The sequence below is a fragment of the Falco biarmicus genome, chromosome 4 (genome assembly GCF_023638135.1).
Source record: "Falco biarmicus isolate bFalBia1 chromosome 4, bFalBia1.pri, whole genome shotgun sequence".
NCBI lineage: Eukaryota > Metazoa > Chordata > Aves > Falconiformes > Falconidae > Falco > Falco biarmicus.
Window position 1 is genome coordinate 63,513,221 of NC_079291.1, and position 19,377 is coordinate 63,532,597.

Sequence of the window (19,377 nt, forward strand, 5' to 3'; positions counted from 1 at the left end):
AAGCGCTGTCTCTTCAACCTTTGTCCTGATAGCTAACCAGCCTGCTTTATTAACCTTAGCTAGTTCCTAACCCTAACTAGATGCTAACTTTTCTCAAGCAAATAACCTAACCTCTTAACTAGAAGCTGAGTATAACTAGAACCTAATATCCTAACACTATAATACCTCTCTTCCCTCACCTCCTTTGAAAAATAAAAGTGAACTGTAATCAGTATCTATATTTTTTTACCTTCTATCCTGAGAATGGAGGTTTGAACCGCAGCAGAATAAGGATGAGCAGGGCTGAAGGATAAAGGAGGGAAGGGGTTTTCTGGTGGTTAAGGCAGATTGGCATGTAGGAGGCTCTGACTCCTCCTGGTCTTGCCTCTGCCACAGACTTCCCTCTGTGCCCTTGGGCACGTTGCTTCACCTCTGCCTGGGTTTCCCCATCTGTAAAGCGGGGGTAGTAATGCTGCTGTACCTCCCTGGGGGAGAGGAGAGGGTCTAAGGCTGATACTTACCATGTAATGTGCTATCCAAGCCCTGGCTGGGAGGTGCTGCAGAATGGCAGCAATGTTACCACTGCAGAGGAGCCCTTGCATTTCTCCCAAGTAAGAGGCAATACTTGGAATTACGGAATCTGCCCTGTTCTCAGGATTGGGGTAAAAACAACCAGCTAAACCCCCCCTTCTTTGATAAGCTGTGTGATGAGTTTGAATGCCGCTGTGAGCAAAAGGACCTGCCATGTTTTCAAAGGAAGATGGTTGCAACCTCAGGAGGTCAAACGGGGGGACAGTGATTTTACCGTTGATGGTGGCATGGTTCACCAGCCACAATAGCACTTTCTCCCACCTGTGAGACCTGCCTAGGCAGAAGACTTATGTTAGGCACTTAAAGACAACTGGAGGGGGTTTGAATAAAAGTAATCCAAGGGAGATGCAGTCAACAGGCAAGTGTAGCAGGACTCTTCTCTCTCCATACAACCCCCTCCTGCACTGGCAGGCAGAGAGGCCTCCAGAGCAGTTGCATGAGGTCGCCCTTTCACTTGTACAGTAGCGTGGCCTTCTTCAGCGCAGAGCATCTGGCTTCAGTCTCTGTGCAGAGCCACTGAAGGTCCCGATAAGGACGTGCATTGAATTCCTTGCATATCTGTGCCAATAACTAAAGTTTGAAACTGGGAATTTGCCAGCAAAGGTGGTCTCAGACCTGCAACTCTTAATGTGATGCAAGGTACCTGGATGTCCCTTTCCCTGTCCGGGCTAACACAGCTGTAATGCCAACCCTTTTTCCCAGGAGTGATGAAGAGAAATGCAGGTTCATGTGTTCTGCAAGTAGCAAACAGTAATGTTAGCTGAGAGCTTGACGATTTTCTTTGCATTCTTAGCAACAAAATGGAGCCCGTCTTAAGAATTTTCAAGCAGAGTGCCATGGAAGCTCTGTAAACAGCCAGCTGAATGGGACTGCTTTAAAAAGGGCATCCCCACCTTAAGTACCCTGAGCTCTCTTCAGTCTGTCCCTATAATTGAAGATGAGGTAGAGCAGGAAGTTTCCTACTGGGAACTGTCTTCCTTGACTCAGGTCCTTTTCCCACGGGCAGTCCAGGTGTTTGGGGTTTTGCAGTCTTTTCACTTACTTTCTTTGTTTTCTTTGCAGAAGGTACACCGATCCGAGGTAAGACACCCCCAGCTCACTCACTCACCCACTCTCCAAACACTTATCTCCACTCAGTTCCCGTTTCATTGACCTGTGCTCAGTACAGATTCTTGTTGTTGTTGTTATGTTTTCTTGTCCTGCTTCACCTCTGGATATTTCTTTTTTATACCTGTATTTATTTTATATATGGTTATAATGTCCTTTTTTGTTTGCTGGGTGCACTTCGTAATACTGATACTGTTATTCTAATAATATCTCAGGCTGTGCTGCCTCAGATTTATGGCAGAGTTTTAAGAGCTAATCTCTCCAGGACTGTGAAGGACCGAAGTTTATCTTGAGCATTAAATTTTGTCAAAGCTTGGTAAATACTTAGGACCTTCTTGGTTGATGCAAAGTGCTCCTGAGCCACTGATGGTGGCAAAAGTTTTCCAATCCTTTGCTCAGTCAGATCTCCAACACTTACCATCTCAGCGTGGCTTCAGAGCCTTCTTCCCCCTTCCTCCCCACTCTTAGGTTTCTCTGGGAAAGATATTTGTGGCAAGTAGCTTGTGCACTGTCTCTTTAATGGAGCCAAAAAGATGCTAGACCTCAAGCTGTCATTGAAAGTCAGCAGGGATTGGGCATGCACCCCCTGGAAAGACCCTGCTTTGGTTTTATCTACACTGGCAAATTTAAATAGTCCATAATAATCTGCTGGTAAAAGCAACAGGAGGTGCTGTAGGTGAGATTTACTTTTTTGCACATAATTTCTAGTGGCTCCTGACAAGTGCTGAAAACTCGTTGACCTCTACAGTATAATTTCCACTGTTGCATTCACCAGCAAAGCTGCAGTGGTCAGGATGAAAGGGGTGAGTCCTTACTCCCCTGGCGAAGCTGCCTGCCTGCAGTTCATGGTTCTGTTCCTGCTCTGCAGTGTGGCTTCGTCTCCCTTTGTGTATGCTCAGCTCATGAGCCGCACAAAAAGCATTGCTCATGAGCCACACAAAAAAAATTGTCTGGTACCAGTAGGAGCAACCCACAGATTTGTTGAAATGAACAGAAATTTCTAGGAAAACTCGCTGACCAGCTCTCCGCCGAAGTGGAGCTTTCCAATCACAGAGCATGCTTGAGCTGTAATTCAGTATGAAATATGCTCAGCTGGTGTCTCAGTGTGAAGCTTCATTCTATTTGGTTTCTAACTCCTGTTATGCTGAAATATCCACAGATTCTTTTGAAATGAATTTGGTTTGGTTTAGTGGCTTGGGTGGAAGGTTTTCGGTTTTTAATTCTATCTGTTCTGCTTTTGGGAGCTACCAGGCACAGTGGATGCTGGCAGGAGTCACACTATCACACCCCATCCCTGTCATAAATACTCTCACAGCCTCACATCTTCCCACGCAGGATCCTTTTTCACCCATGCACACACAGGGGAACATGAGCTCCATGTCCTCCCCATGTGAACACGTTGGTTTTTCCTTCCTGAAGAGGCTGTATCTGCAACCAACAGTGATATCATTTGCACTTCTCTTGCTTAAGATTTTATCAATAATATTACGCTGAGCTGGAATTGTTTGGTTTTCATATTCAGGTTTTTTTCCAGAGATGTGAGTTAAAAGAGTCTTACCACGTGAGCACTGTCCATATCTGTAGTATAATCATGTACTCCTAATACATAAAACATTTGATAGCCTGTTGAATTATTTATGCAGTATGTATTTTAACTGGAGTTTTGCAGGGATGAAGCCTTCTGAGGTAAATGAGGCAATTTTCTTCTGTGTAGTTACGTGCTGAATATCTCTGCATGTTTGCTTACAGGAATGTTTAGTATGGGCTCTGGATATGTTCCTGTAGGCTGTAGTAATGTGCAGGTTTAAGAAAAACCTTAATCCTTTTGGCCCAGTTGGTGTAAACCACACAGGCAATTTGGAAATTCCAACGCAGTGTTTACAGGGTTTTCCCTTAGGAATATCCACTGTCAGTAAGGTGCTTTTCACACTGGCTCTTACCTCCTGTAGAATTCCTGTGAATCAGGTATTTGGGCACAAAACAAAGGCAGCAGGGATAAAAGTGCTCATGGGGTCCTAGGCAGTGGGTGACAAAGCCTTTCACTTTTATGGTCACTGCTTCGAATCGAGCAGGGGAGAGGCGACTGCCTTCTGATAGATTTCTGGGGGTCACAGTACTATGGATTACTGGTTCAGTTCTAGTGCAGAATGCCTGCATTGCAGAAGCCACAGAAGTTGATGGTTTTGCTGAATGGTTCAGTATGGAGAGCAACACTTAGTACAGAGGGGGGTATTAAGTTTTCTCTGCCTGTTGGGTGCACATCCAGCCGTAACACTGAGCGCAGGCAGCAGCTGATGTCGGGCAGGGGGCTTGGTGCTGCCAGAGCTCATAGCCCAAGACCCCCAGGCAGCGTCCCAGTGTGTATTAGCCCAAGGGGAGGAAAAAGCAAAACTCTGATGCTATTGCTCTCTCTTCAAAACAGAACTAAATGGTGATGATCGTGTCTTTGCTGCCGTCTTCTTCTCTCCTCCCAGGTGGCCTGCAGATTGAAAGCAGCGAGGAGACAGACCAGGGGAAGTATGAATGCGTCGCCAGCAACAGCGCCGGAGTGCGCTACTCCTCCCCTGCTAACCTTTACGTGAGAGGTAGGGAGCACATCGGCTCACGACACTGGCAAATATCTCCCTCCCCGTGGCCTTCCTTTGTCCCCAGCTTTTTGATTCGATCCCGTCCCTGAGCGCAGGGGAAGCACTGGTGTTAATTGGCTGGATCCTTACAGCGAGCTGCTGAGCTTGCAGGGGCATCCTGGTGCGCCCTTACGCACCCTGACTTCCTCACCATTGCTGGTGGCTTCAGCTCCTGTGCCAGCATTGCAGAGCAGCAATACAAGGCTGCGTCACCCACAGCAAAGTCAATTATGACCCAAAATAGTGTGCCCAAGAGTCTACCAGCATCAGCCTGCAGAGCCCAGAGGGGAACAAACAGCTCTGACTGCAGAGAAGCCATAATCCCCTTTTCTCCCAAAGGATCCCTGCTCTCTGGAAGTGGGAAGGTTTCAGTTCTATTGGTGTGGGTGTGAGAGGAGGGGAGGACCCTCTCAGCCCCCTCCACTGAGCTGTCTGTCCCCAGGATCTCACCAGATTGCAACAGGAGGGTGCATTCTCACTTCTGGTCTAAGTCCCAGCTGGTTTTCACTTTGCCAGCAGTAATTTGTCACTGGTTCCCTGGGCACGAATGCTGGCCATGGGCAGACTCGCAGAAAGCTGGAGGTGGCCAGCAGACATCTCTGCCGTAGTGACAGATTCCTTCACCCATGTAGCACGGGGAACAGATGACAGGGGGATTGGCTTCTGCCTGATGCCCCCTCGATGTTCTCACACCCAGTGGGGCAACAGCCTTTCTGTTTTCTTTGTTATTTCATTTTAATCTCTCTGACCTGTAATATTTTGTGTATAGCTTTGGTTTAATATCTTTCCACAGCAAAATCCTTTTGGTAATGAGAGAGCAGGGCTGGTCCTTCTCACTTTTTAAAAAAAAGAAAAATACCATTGGGAGGAAAAAAGAAAAGTTACATCCCAGCAAACTGTTCCCATTTCCATCCCATCGACAGAGGAAGCGCCTCCCACCTACACTCACGTTAACTCTGCAGTCAAACGCAGAGCCATGCTCCTATGTGCACTCCTTTCTCTCTCTCTTTCTCTCTCTCTCGTGTCTCACGCTCACTAAATCACATGCACATGGAGAGAAGGCTTTTAATAATTTAATGTTTCCAAGCTAAATTTTTAAATAGCCTTTTGTGGCCAGCTGGAAAATTGCGTTTGAAATTTGCCCTGTTGCCTGGGCCCCAAAATTCTTCTTTTGGGAATATAAATCTGGCTGTGATCCTAATTCAGGGCTAAAATCCTTTGCAGACAGCTTAGCTGGAATGTTTTGGGTTCTTTAAAAAAAAAGAAGCAGCAGGAAAAAATACGGGGATTTTTTTATTATTCTTTTATTTCTAAATTTCCTCAACCTTTCTGGCCACTCGGAAACTAGCAGGAGACAAAGGTTGTAAGCCTGGTGTTGCTTGTCTCCACACCTGGATGAGGGTCGGCTCCAGGTGGATAGCGCTCTCTGTCCCGGTTAGCCTGCCTGGAACACAAAGCCAGCATTAGCCGGCCGAGAGGGTGCAGGAAACGCCGTGTAAGCAAGCTCAGCCTGTGGTTTGGGTGTTCTTCATACTGTTTAATTCCTTGTTTCTTGTGTGTTAATATCGTGGAAAGGTAACAAATTTCTGAAATGGATTTGCTTTGGGGGGAGGGAAAGTTCATGCACATTTTTCTTCCCGTTTTTTGTTTTAAAAGAGTCTTGAACACTCTTGTGTTTCCAATTGACTTGTTTCTCCCATAACATGCTTGTCTCTATAGAACACCTGGGATAGGAGTTGTAAGTTTTAACATTGCAAGGAAATGTTTTGGTTTTGTTTTGCTTTTCTTTTCTTCTAATTATTTCTTTTTCCTTATTCAGTCCCATTGTGAAGTTAGCACAAGCAGGGCTGGGTGTGGGGGCTGGTGGGAGCACGGGCTGGGGGAGCGGATTTCCAGCTTGGGATCTCCTTTGTATCGGGGTCTCCTCTGCCTGGTACAGGATCCGCTCCCCCTTCTCTAAAGAGCAGATGCACTTAAAGAAGTGAGAACTCCCGGCCGGGGTTGGCACCTCTGTCGGGTGCTGATCCTGGGTTAGGATTGCGCACCGTCTGACCTCCGTGCGGAGCTTGGTTGGTCTTAACCAAAAGGTACCTAGCTGGATGGGAGGGGGAAAGTCAGGAAGGCAGGAAAGAGGGTCGTTACTATCTTCATTTTTTCCTTTCTTTTTATTTTGGTTAAGAGAAAAAAAAAAACAATCAATTTGCAGCTGACAGCCTTGAGAAGGCCTTTTTTTACTCTCTCTGTGTTTCCCCTATTTTTCTCTTCTCCTCATGTCATTGTGTTCCGCATCAAACCCCCTTAACATCCCTCAGAGCTACGAGAAGGTTGGTGTGGTTTTTTTCTTTTTTACTTTCTTTACCCACATTTTTACATTCTTAAGAGAAAAAAAAATGAAAAAAAAATTAAAAGAGAAAAAGCAAGAAATTAAGATGAGCGAGACCCGCCTGTTCCCGGGTCTCGCAGAGATGAGTTGAGTTGCATTGTGGGCCTCTCTATGCATCCTTTGGTAATGTTGCTGAGTTCTTGCACTTTTTTGTCGTCATGGTTACCTTGCCGTTTGGACATTGGGCCTGATGCATGATAGGAGAATGTAACAATCTTCTTTGCATGCCACTTTTTAAATTAATTATTAATTATTTTTTCTATATAAAAATATGTACAGTTTTGGGTTTTTTTTACAATTCTGGTTTATTTTAAGTGGATTTACTCTTACTTTCTAAATTTTTTGTTCTGTTGGGTTTTTTGCTTTCTCTTGATTTCCTATTTCATTTTTGATTGGTTATGCTGTGCTGTAGTTTATTCCAAACGCATTGTGAGAAGCCAGTGTTCCTGCCCACCCGGTGGTAACTGAACTCCTCAATCCCTCCAGGAGGAAAGGAGTCACACAGCTCTAACGCCTGTCCATGGAAGCCCTGCTATTTGGGACAAGCCTTTGTTTTGGGGGGAGGGAGGGATCTGGGAAGTGGAAAAGACGGTAAGAAGCCAGGGTGTCATTCCAAGACTTAGAACAGACCCTGGGTCACGTTATTACTTACATGTTTCTTGGAGGTGTGGCTCTTGTTCCACATCCTGCACACAAAGAAAAACCCTGATCCCTGCTCTGAAGGGCTTCCCCAGCAACGCCGACTCGCTCACTGGTACCTGGCGTTTCCCTCCAGGAATACCCAAGGCGCTGCGTATGGGAGCTGAACTGCCGTCAGCCCAGGATGGGTAGAGGCAGAAAGCTTCCCGCTGTGGTACTGAGTCACACGCAGTGGCCTTTCCTTCGGCACCCACGTGTGCGTGGAGAGCCCATCGTCAGGCAGTGCCTTGTCTCGTCTCGTCAGCAGAGCTTGGCAGCTTCCCTTGTAGGAGGGTGATGCCTCGTCCTTGCAGTGTCGGGAGAGAAGGGCAACCAGCCAGCCGCCTTCTGCAGAAGGGTAGCTGGATCTCACGGCTCTGCCTCTCCCCAGTTACCATCTTTCTTCCCTATCATTTAACCATTACTGCCTGGCTGCCAGCACCTTGAAAACCAGCCAGGTCCAGGGAAGGTAGAGCCCTCCTTTCTAAAGGAGTGCAGAAAGAGAAACGCAGCAGTGCTAGACACTGAGAGAGGCTGCCGGGACACATCTGGCAGCTGCATTTCTATTGTATAGAGCAACAAGAAATCTGACAAGTTACACTCTAGCTGAAAATGCCTCTTTTCCCTCTTCTCATCTCCCTGTTTATCCCCATTAAGCTTCTGTTGCCTCCCATGTGTGCATCCTGAGTGGGTGAGCCACATGGGATAGTAAACAGGTGGGTTTTTTGCAGTGTGTTAGTTGTACCGTTGGTGCTCGGTGCTTTGGCCCTTTGCAGAATTGAATGTCCTTCCTTTCCCTGTTTATGCATTTCCCTCTGCCCGTGAGTCCTCACTACTCAATAATCTACCAAAGGAGTGGCTTTCCTAGTGTACAGGTATTAAAGCTGTGTGATTTTTGAGAAATCCAGTGCAGTATTGACACAGTATCTGTCTCTTTCTTTCTCTATCTCTCTCTTTCTCTCTGTCTGTCCTTCTCTTTTTTCTTAAAATGCTGAGATTTCAGTGCTCGGACCCTCAGTGCTGGTATTCTCCCCTCCCCCTTTCAAGTCTCTCCCCCTCTCCCCTTAGATACAAGGGTACCACTCCGAAATGCTGCACTGTTGATAATGTGTTTCTGAAGCGGCCAGCTGTGGCTTTTCTAACTTTGATGCCAAAAATAGCCAAAAGTCATCCCCCAGCCCCAAGGCTCTATTTAAAGAAAAAGAAAAGAAGAAAAGGCTTGTTCTATGTAAAAAGAGCAAGAGAGAAAGAATAGTATTTGAAATTAGGTGATCCCATCCCACCTCCCTCCTGCCTAGGACTAAAAGGTGATAATCACTACTAATTACAAGATTTTCCTTCATTAATAGGAGTTTGAGTTTCAGGATTTAGGTGCAATTAAAAAGGGATTTATACACCATTGTTTTTTATTTGTTTATTTTATCTTTTATGAAGTATTTCTAACATGTCCAAACTGCACTGCTGCTGCTAGAATCTCTTGTGATCTGAGAAGGTTTTAAGATTAAATTATTCCATAAGAGCCAATAAAAATAATAATATCAACAACAATAAATAAAGCTAAATTGGATCTAGTCATGATAGGCTGGAATGACACTGGGCGAGGAAATAGAGACTTGATACCTGGCTAAAAGAGCTGATACGGTTTGCCACAGGTTATGGGCATGGTCTTGAAATTATTAAGGGTTTGCCTTGTGTATTATTACAGATCAGATCATGCCGTGGTCCAAAATAACAAAGAGTTTGCTAACAGGGAATTTCCAAGGTCAGATGCAGAAGTATCTTTATGGAGACCCACAAAAGCAGATTAGAAATAGGTGTGAGATGGATTCTGCCACCAGTCTGGGGTGTATGAAAGTTTCTAGTCTGAGCCAGTTGTCCAGATTTCACCCGTAGTCAGTGAAAGGACACAGCTCTTGCAGGCAAGTCAGCACACCTTAAGATGGGGATGCTGATTTTTAGGGGAGCTATACAACCCACCTGGCTTTCAAAAGTCCCATTGGATGCTTCTCTGTATCCCTAGGGACACAAATACTATCAAACTTCTGGCCCATAGTGACTGTAGGAAAAGGACAGATTGAAAGTCCTGTGTATCAAGAGAATATGTCTCAGTGGCAGTGGTGGAGAGCTTCATGCCTCTCCTTGCACAGCAACAGGGGCTTGCTTAGCACGGGGGAGGCTGGGTTGAGAGCCTGGCAGTTCCTAGAGCTAATTGGAGAGCGAATGGTCGTGTATAGCTCCCATGCAGCGAGCCACGTGGCTTGCTTTCGGCTAGGATGGAAGGGACACATTTTTGCCCTTTTCAATAGGCTTTGTATCTTGCCCAGAAGGGCTGAGATGCTTACTCCGCTTTGGTGGATAAAACCTGGTTGAACCTGACAGTATTTTTCTCCTCGCATCAGTGAGTGAACACGTGCAGGGTCCAGGCTTTGCCCCAGAGGGGGCATGTGTCTGCTTGGCCAGGATCTATGGCCACAGCTGTTTTGCCCCCTTGAAACGGAGCACTTTGTGGCTCTCCTGTTAATTTTGAAAGCTTCAGACTTCCACCTTGATTGCTCTGTTTTGATCCAAATAGCCAGCTGCTTGGCTCAAAATAGAGCATCGTATGTAAGGACCGCATCTCTCTACGTGCTCTCCCATGTTACAAAAGGAAAGGAAGAATGAGCAATGCACCATGGAGCTGTGTGGGCTGTGCTTTAGCAACCTCTGAGTACGCAGAGCTGCCGCTGTCAGTACAGGACAAATTGTCGTGGTTGAATTTACCAGAATTAAAAATTTTCCCCTCTTTCACACAGTGGTGCCCTGTCAGGAGTTACAAAAGGCAGCAGTTGTGGTGCTGCAGGGATAATCCTTTTTTCCCCTCTACTTGAGATTCTTGTTGTTCTGCTCTTTTCAAGCCCAGGGAGTTTTAAATGGTTCAGCAGGCATTTAAAACAGCACGGTGCACTCTCTGTGCCTGCTTAGGCCTTCCCTCTTCTGCTGCAGGAGTCAAGTACAGTGCTTAGTCACCCAGAATCAGGTTCTGCAGCCCAGGTCCTGCTGAGAACATTTCAAATATTTTTCAAGGCTCTCAGGAAAACCTGCACTCATTGAGAGACCGAAGATGAAAACAGGCCAGGGCTAAACACATAATAACGAAGATAGTTGAAATCAATTAAAATAAACTATAGAAAATGCAGAAATAGTGTGCCTAGGACCTCAGGAAATAAAGCTTCAAAATATATTAAAATGTGACTAATTTAACAAATAATTTAGCCTGTAGCTTGCTCCTGGGTTAAGTTTGGCTCATGGGTAATTTGACCATCAAACCAGAGCTGCTGGTGGCTCAGCCCATCCCTTAATAGGCAAGTGGAACAGTTGCTAAGCTTTTCGCTTTCAATGCCATTTAGAGGTTGGAAGGAAATAATTTCACTTGCACTATAGATTTAAAAAATAGCCACAAGGTCAGAACAATCACTGATATTTTAAAATGTAGGAATTTTAATACCTTTTTAGACTAGCATTGATAAATTCTTTAATGGAAGAGGAGAGAGGCAGAACCACCACTAGTTTGTACAGCTGCCCCTGTAGTGCCATTTTCCAGGTGCTGGAGTTTAGGGAGGGAGAGTTCTGTGACAATTTTTAAGCATTATGTTAGCACTTCCATGGGTGGGGGAGCGCCCTGTCCGTGTTTGGGGTGTCCTCAGCTCTGAAATTCGAGTTCGAAACCAAACAAAGCCAACAAACGACTTTGCTGTGTTTCTGCAGAAGGATTTCTCAAGGGTATCAGGAAATGGAAGTGGATACAAAAAGCCACCCCCCCAAAAAAAAAAATCAAAACTGTATATATATGAATATCTCTCTATAGAGGGCACTTTGCAGGAACACTGTGCTGTACTGATCTCGAAATCTCTGCCTGCCTGTGTCTCTTACACCTTTTGCATCGCTGTTCTCTTTGTTTTAGGGGAAAAAAATTAGATTACACCTTGTCAAATTAAAATAACAAAAATAAAATAGTAAAGTCTGTGTTGAATGTTACAGAGCTGCTTGAAAAACAGTTGGGTTCTGATTATTTTATATTCAATCCTGTAAAAAACAACAGGAAAAAAAAAAAAGAATTGCAAAAGACCAGAGATGTTCAGCCAGCCTGTCACTCAACTAATGTGTTTTTTTTAAGTGGAAAAGTAACAATGATTGGGAAGGTAATGGATTTCCTCCAGACCAAATCCAAGCCTTGGTCTCATTCTTTATTTATCTACCTATTTACTTATTTATTTTTATTTACCGTGAAGGAAATTAGGAAGGAGATGGGCATGAGGAGGGAAGTATCTCGTCCTCTGGAGGGACGGAGGTCGGAAATCCAAACCCGAACAGCGTCTCGCCCCAGCGGAATGAACTTGCAATTGGAATGGGAGAGGGAGAAAGCAGAGGCGGCTGCACGGACAGCACAGGGGCAGGGACGGACCACCTTTTGGGAGGGGAGGACAGGTGTAATCTAAGCTTCACTAATAATGTAGAGGCTGCACATTATTTTGGCACCCTTTCCCCTACCCCCTCCTCATTTTGGAGCAAGACGGAATGACTCCTGTCTCACCAAAATGGCCAATAATGTCCGCCTTCTCACCTCATTTGGAGCAGCAGCTTGCTGAGTGTCAAAATGTTTAATACCATTTGGTTTTGTTTGGTGCTTTCAACCAGTCACTTCACTTTCTTTTGTTTCCTTTTTCAATTAATTTCTTCTTTAAGATATAAAATATGTTTACTTTTTAGTCCGTTTAATGTGAATCGGGGTTTGAAGTGACGGGTTCTTGTCTAGTACGCTCCCCTTTCCCCACCTCGCTCCTCCTCCAACATTTTTCTCCCTGAGCTAATCTGGAAGGGGCTTAAAAAGTGGAACTGGTTGGTTTCCTCAGCACAAACTGGTTGGTTGGTCCTCAGATTTCTCTCACTAGCAGCGTCCTGGGAACACATTTTAAGGATGGATTCTGGTGTTGCAAAAGTCAACCCTGGATCTCCCAGTGTCTCTTCCGACCAGGTCTGTAAATCTGTCCCTTTCAAAAACATCTCTCACCTTGTGGACCCCAGCTCTCTTTTTTAACTGAGTGGTGGTGGTGGGGAACCTTAGCAATGTTGATTGGTACCTTCTTGTTGGAAAGAATAATGCACTGAAAGTGCCACTCACAGAACACAAACTGGGTTAACCTCTCTGCATCCGTGAGCAGCAACAAAACCAATTGGCTTTACAAGGGTATGAGAAGTTATGGATCTGTTCCATTTCTAATGCAGATTATGTTAAGCAGAATTTGGGGTGCCGATTTGCCTGTGTGAAGTACTTACCCAACAGGCAATATCTAAACAGATTCATAACTAACTGCACTTAAGACATCTTTCTGTGCCTCTGAAATGGCTTATCTGCATTGAAGTAATTTGACTTGTATCACAAATGTCCAGCTCCAGTTCTAAAATCTGGTTCTATCAATAACAAGCTGTATCCTTGTTTGAAAAAAAGCTCCTGGGAGTTTTTTGGCCATTGGAAATGTGTGTTTATGTGTGCCTGCTTGTGTGTGTATATCGGGAGATGTTGCACATGCACATGGAGCATGCACGTATGTGTATGCATGCAAGGTTGGCTTCGTAAAACAAGTCTGACAAAGCTGTCATGGAAACCAGCATCCCTGAAACTCAGGGAAGGTGCTTCTTGAAACCAGTAATTGGTAAAAGTATTGGATAAGTGTCCATAAAGTAGAGCCTCGACTGCCCCATCCTGACTTTTCCTTTCCAAAGAGGGCAGTTCTTCTTTTCTTTCGTGTCCTTTGAATAAGTTGGATAGCAAAATGGAAGGAATCTCTTCACTGCTTTTTTTACGTGTAAAATTTCACTCTTACAGCTGCTAATGTGTGAAACTCAGCTGGACCCAAAGCTGAAATTGTTCTTGATTCAATCTCTAGCTGCACTTCAAGCTTTCTTCCCACCACTGCTGTCCTCCTCCTAGGCCCTGACCTAAACGCTGACCCAGAGATTCTCAACTTGACAAATCTCATGTCAACAGCCAAATCAGAGTGGTATAGCAATTGAAATAAACAGCAGCATCATGGTTCTTAGTATCCAGAGACCAGCCCTTTAAGTAATTCCTGTTACAGTAAATGTGGTTGTCGCAGCCCCGAGCCGTAGCAGGGATGTACCTAGGGACTCTCTCAGGTCTGCAACGTTTAATGCTGGGAGTTGTTTTCACATCCTAGACTGGTGTGTGGATGTTTGTTTATTTGTGCACACACTGTGTAGCTTTTTTTAAACCAGGATGCACAACAGAAGGGCTACTGCCTCTTCTGGTCTTGCATTAGCCTGCTGCTAACCCTAATCCGAACTCTCCCTTTGGGTAGGATGCGCATTGTCCTGGGCTGGCACCCAGGTTTTCTGGTTGCTTCCCAGTAGTTAACTGTGACGAATGCCAGTGTTAAAACAACCAAAAGTAACGCTGCCCTGAGACCCTGCGAAGCTGACCTCTAAACCCCTGGGTGCTGCGAGGAGGGTGGGCAGAATTGCTTCGCAGTTAAGGAGCATGCTCTGCACGGCTCCGGCTCCGTGGCCCTGAGCTTGTGTTTTGTGAGTGGATCTCTGCCCTTCCCTGCCCCAAACCACGCAGACAGCAGCAGTCTGTTCCCTTCAGACTCCGATTCTCAGCACTCCACCATACATCAAATGACACTTTTCAGTTATTAAATTCTGGTTTGTTCTTCCTTTTTCCTTTTTTTTTTTTTCTTTTCTTTCTTTTTTCCTTCTTTCTCTTTTAGTCTGGTTTTATTTCTTTGTTATTAGCCTCGGTTTGAATTACTTATCTTGTTCTGTTTCCATGACAACTCAGTGTTTGCATCCCACCTGCCGTTGTTTGTTGCTGTTGATGCTGTTTGCTGACCGGATCTTGTCCGGCATATGTCTCCCCATTTCTCCTCACCTCTTCCCACCTTGCCTCCCCTCTCCAGAAGGTTACATATCAGCCCCTCCTCAAAAGAGTCATCCCCACCCCAGATCTGTCTGCATGTTGACCCCACTTGTTTCTTTTCAAGTTCTCTCCATCTTGCCTCAGATTGTGACCGGTGTGGTCTTCACGTGGCTCCATTTTCTGAAATGCAGTACCTCCTGAAGCAGGCAGTGGAAAGAAGGAGGGAGTAGGCAACAGGGACATGCCCTCATCGCTATCTAGGGCTAAAAGTCTTCCATAGGGTGTGACAGGAGGGAGAAGGAGCATGTTGCCTAGTCCCTTGAGCCTGTGCTGGTGCCTGAGGTTGTGCAAATGCCATCTTACACCTTTGTCTAAGCAGGAAGTAATCTCCTACTGTTAGTGTCCAGGTGAGTTTGCAGTCTCTCCCTCCACACTCTGGTCCTTTCCCCAGCTGCGCTGGAGGTGAGGGCATGCGCTCCATTCTTTTTGCAAATCCCTGCATGCAGGAATTCTCCTTTGCTCTAAGCTCCTAATGCCACAAATCTGGAAGTCAGGTCTTCCTTGCCTCTCAGTACTGGTTCCTGCATACTGGTAACCATGCAGAAAAGGATCCAATAGCACAATGGGAAGAGCACACCTTTCAATGAAGACATCTCCTTGTCAGCTTGCAGGAGGCGGCAGGGGGGCTATATTTGGCTTTTGTTTGACAAAGTCCCACTAGATGGGAAACAGCCACTACCGCTCCTGGCAGCACCCTTCCCATCTGAAAAGATCCGTAATGTTGAGCAGCAGCCAGGGAAGTGGGCTGGAAGATAAATACTGGAAAAACCCAAGATACTGCTTCCAGGGGACATCTGAAGGCCCTAGGACTTGGGAAGAGTGACAGCAGGCTAAGCTCTGGTGTCCTTTGCATGGCTTTTGCATGGATGCAATTGCCACTGATTTTTTAGAGAGCTTGTTCAGAGAGTTTACCTGGGAATAGGACAGGAGGGACAGATATTTTTCCAATCCTAGCACTGCTGACTCTCCTGCCCCCCTCACCCGCCCTGCCTGAGGGGAGTTTACTGCATGGCTGTCTCCGAAGCTGCAGGAAACCTGCGCTCCTTTTCTCCTTAGGCTGCTGCTGTGTCTGCATCCTCTCAGGGTCTGTACCCTTTGTCTTAGCTTGCGGCATGGGACCTTGCCCCCAGCTCCCTCCTTAGGACCTCTCTGAGCCGTTTACGTTTCTCCTTTGTCCATTCTCCCACTTTCAAGCCCTAAGGAAGAGCACCCACCTCGGCCAGCCAGCCAGCCCAGTTAGTTCAGAAAATGGAGCCAAGGAAACCACACCCCCCCTCTGCATCCATGTTCTTACTGTGTAAGGTCTGGAAGCTGCATCCACCTCTCTGCTAAGGAGATGCACAGAACATGTCACTGTTTTTTCAACGTTAAATTTTCATTACCTTGTTTTTCTTATTAATTCTATTCTATTTATTATTCCGCCAGGGCTGAGATGTGACAATGTGAGCCACCACATTGGGTCACATCAGCTAGAAAAAGTATGCAGCATTAAAGTGGGTTTCCCCCTCCCCTCCCTCTCTTTCTCTCTCTTCTTTCTCCCTTCCCCTTCTTGTTCTCCTTTCTTTCTCTGTTGCTCACTTTCTATTCAGTATCCATGTGGGCATTTGCTAGCCGCCCATAAATTATATTCCTCTGCATTTTCCTCTCTCTTTCTCTTTCTATCTTTCTCTCTTTCTCTTTTTTACCTATTTTGCATGATGTTTGTGACTCTGAGAGCTGCATCTATCGATGGAACCGTGTCAGATCTTAAAGAGGCTTCGTTAGGGTTTCTATACCCGAAAACCACAAAAATTTCATTAGAGTTTCTCATCTTTTCCACACTCTTTCTCGCTCCAGAGGGACTGCCTCCCCCTGGACGATTCTCACACGCAGACACTAACTAAATTCTGTCCTGCTCCGGGGACTCCCTCTCCTCCATTTTTAAAATATTTTTTACCTCTTTACTTTTCAAGTGGTGTCTCTCTGGCATTTGGGGACGTGACACTTCTCTCTTTGTTGAATTCTCTGGGTCCAACAAGGCAAAATCTCGAGAAGTGTCCATCTCCATCACAGCCGCCTCCTCGCCACCACCCCACCTCTGCAGCATCCCTGGGGCAGGGAGCGGCTGGTGGGCTCGGGCCCCTCTCTGGAGATGGCCGTGGTGGTGGAGGGGCTGTTTGGTTTTGCTGTGGGAGGAGGTGTTGCGGCAGTCAGACTCCGCTGGAAAAGGGGAGGAGCAGGTTTCTCGGGGTGCGGTGCGGGGAGCTGGGGGCCCCAGCGGCTGTGGAGGAGATTTTTCGACGCACGCCATGCCAGCTCTTGCCAGTAAAGATGAGAAATTGCTAATAAATTTTTGTGTATTTATCTGTGCTGTGATGGGTCTAATCTTGATCAATGGAACCCTGTTGCTATGAAATACCGCTTTTATGTCTATATTCTATATATTGTTTGTGAAGTAAAAATTTATTTGGAGTTTAATTTTTTTGGTTTTTGTTTTTGATTTTTTAGTTCATTTGTTTTCTGTTTTGTTTTTAATGAAGGAAGAAAATAAATGATGACAAACCCCATCTATATTTAAATTATCTTTTGCTCTTTTTCTTTTTCTCCCTTCTTTTCCTTTTCTTTCTTTCTTTTTTGTTTTGTTTTGGTTTTTGTTTTTGTTTTTGTTTTGTTTTTTGTTACCTCTGTGCGTCTCGTCCACAGTTCGCCGTGTGGCCCCACGTTTCTCCATCTTGCCCGTCAGCCACGAGATTATGCCTGGTGGCAATGTCAACATCACCTGCGTGGCCGTGGGTTCGCCCATGCCATACGTCAAGTGGATGCAGGGAGCAGAGGACCTGACACCTGAAGATGACATGCCTGTGGGCCGTAATGTCTTGGAGCTCACGGATGTCAAGGACTCAGCCAACTACACGTGTGTGGCCATGTCCAGTCTGGGAGTCATAGAAGCCGTTGCTCAGATCACGGTGAAATGTAAGAGAGTGTGAGCACGCCTGCGTGAGCGAGTGCGTGGGTTCCCTGACTGCATGTTTGTAGGAGTGTGCATGCACAAGCGTGCGAGCTGCTGCATGGGTGTATATATGTGCAAGGCATGTGTTGGGTGCACAGTTGTAACAGAGTGTCCGAGCACATGCGCAAAGCAAAAGTGGGCACATGTCATGTTTATGCATGTGAGCCTTTGTAGATCTGTGGTCGTGCCTGTCAGCCTTCACCGGTGCATGAGTGGGAATGTCACAGTGTGACTGTGTGGGTACCTTTTTCTGCTTGTGTCTTTGTGCATCTGCATGGGGTGAGCCTGTGACTGATCTGCACATGAGGAGTGTGGGGATGTAATTATGCATGTAAAAAGGTAGTCGTGCATGAGTGTGTGTGTGCATGGAAGAAAGAACAACGTGACTGTATGGGCATGTGGGTGCTTGGCTGCATGTATGTACGTCCATGTTGTTACAAGCCTGTATGTACATGCATAGGTATATGAGCTTGAGCAGGAAAACACACTTGTGCACCATGAGTGCCATGTGCTAGTGTCTGTGCAGGCGTCTTTGGGGATCCCGCACACAAAGAAATCCACAGTGAATGGGAAGCTGGTGGCTTGAGACGTTTCCTCGCTTTCAGACAACTGAGCTGTTTGTTATGAAGCAAACTCTGATTCAAACCCCTGCATGCTTGTTTCTGTCCTGGGGTATGAGGCTGGCTGGGCAGTTTGCAAGGAGCCTTGGATGGCTTGAAGCCTGCATGCCATCCTGTTCCAAGGTTAGAGATTCAGCCAAGGCCCTGAGGATCTCTGGCATGTGTACCCTTGCAGTAGAGCCTAGTTCCAGCATCTTAGCGGCTGTTGTTGCCTCAGCAAGAGGGGAATAACCCCAGCTTCCAGCTAGCAATTCCCAAGAGGAGCACGGGTGCAATCTTCAATCTATTCTGTCCTCAGCAGGGGAGTATTAAAACCCAAGCAGGATGCCCCTGTGGTTGGGTGAGTGTAGAGCTCTTTGTATGAGCTGGTGTCTGCTCTGAGTGATGGCATTGCCCACGAGGGATCTGGGGAGAAAGAGGGTGGGAGAGGATGTGGGTGGGGAGGGGGGAAGAGGAGGAGAAATACTTCGAAGGGGAGGGCTAAGGAAGAACAATCCTGTTGTATCGCTTGATCTAAGGAAGGTCTGACAGTAGAAATGAGTAGGGACTAGTGAATCTTGCCACGACACATCCTGAGCTTTTGCAGAGGGAGTGGGCTCACGTGCTAGCAGAAGGCTGCCTGGGACTGGGCTAAGGCGCTCTTTATTTCCCTGAGTATTTTCTTCCTTCCCCTTTTTCCCTCTCTTACCCTGTCAACTTCAAAAGATACTGTGTCAGATACCTTACTTCTGCTTTCCAGCTGTCCTGTCTCCTCAGACGGGGAATCTTGCCCTGCTCGTACCTTCTGCCTTTTGTCATTGTATCTGTATTCTGTTCCCCCTTATGTTCCTGTGTGTAAGCATCTGCAATCTTTCCCAGGCAGAAGATGAAAGAAGTTAGAGCTTTAGAGGTGCTCAAGTCTAGAGAAGATGAGGTTGGAAAGGGTCTGAAGTGTGTAGTAAGGAAAACACATAAAGCTTGCTGTTAAAGGTGTCTGACACTTAGCATGCTGTCTCCAGCAAGCTCCAAAGGTAGTCTTCTGGATGAGGGGCAGGGGAGATGAGTATTAACACATGTTTGTGGCTTGAGAGGAAGCACTCCCAAGTACTTATAGGTTTTTTTGTTCTGGAGAGCACAGTCAGCGCTGTGCCGTTACGTGCACGCTAAACATGGAGAGATTCAGCAGTGCCGGAGCCGGGCTGCCAGCACTGTTTCGGAAGATGTGATTACGTGCTTGGAAGGAGCTCCTGCCAAACTGCTTTTCCTTACTGCCGTGTGAGCTGGCGGATGTGCAGCTGAAGTCTGTGCTAATGATTCCAGATGTTTAGCTGAACACTTCCCTTTTGATGGAGCAGTTTAAGGATGATAATAGAGTGTATAACTAGGTTCATAATATTTCAGCAGCACTTTACTGAACTGCCGCACTGTGATCAGTACTGTGCCTCTGG

At 46.2% G+C, this 19,377-nt stretch overlaps 1 protein-coding gene across 10 annotated transcripts in view; it reads left to right on the forward strand.

Annotated features, from left to right (window-relative positions):
* The window catches only part of PTPRS (protein tyrosine phosphatase receptor type S), a 161,920-nt gene that overhangs the window by 97,145 nt on the left and 45,398 nt on the right, over window positions 1–19,377 (forward strand). For all 10 annotated transcript variants that reach the window (XM_056335715.1, XM_056335714.1, XM_056335720.1 and 7 more), the window contains 2 exons: window positions 4,152–4,262; window positions 17,024–17,293. In XM_056335715.1, the coding sequence (XP_056191690.1) occupies window positions 4,152–4,262; window positions 17,024–17,293 (381 nt within the window). The remainder of the gene's footprint in view (window positions 1–4,151; window positions 4,263–17,023; window positions 17,294–19,377) is intronic.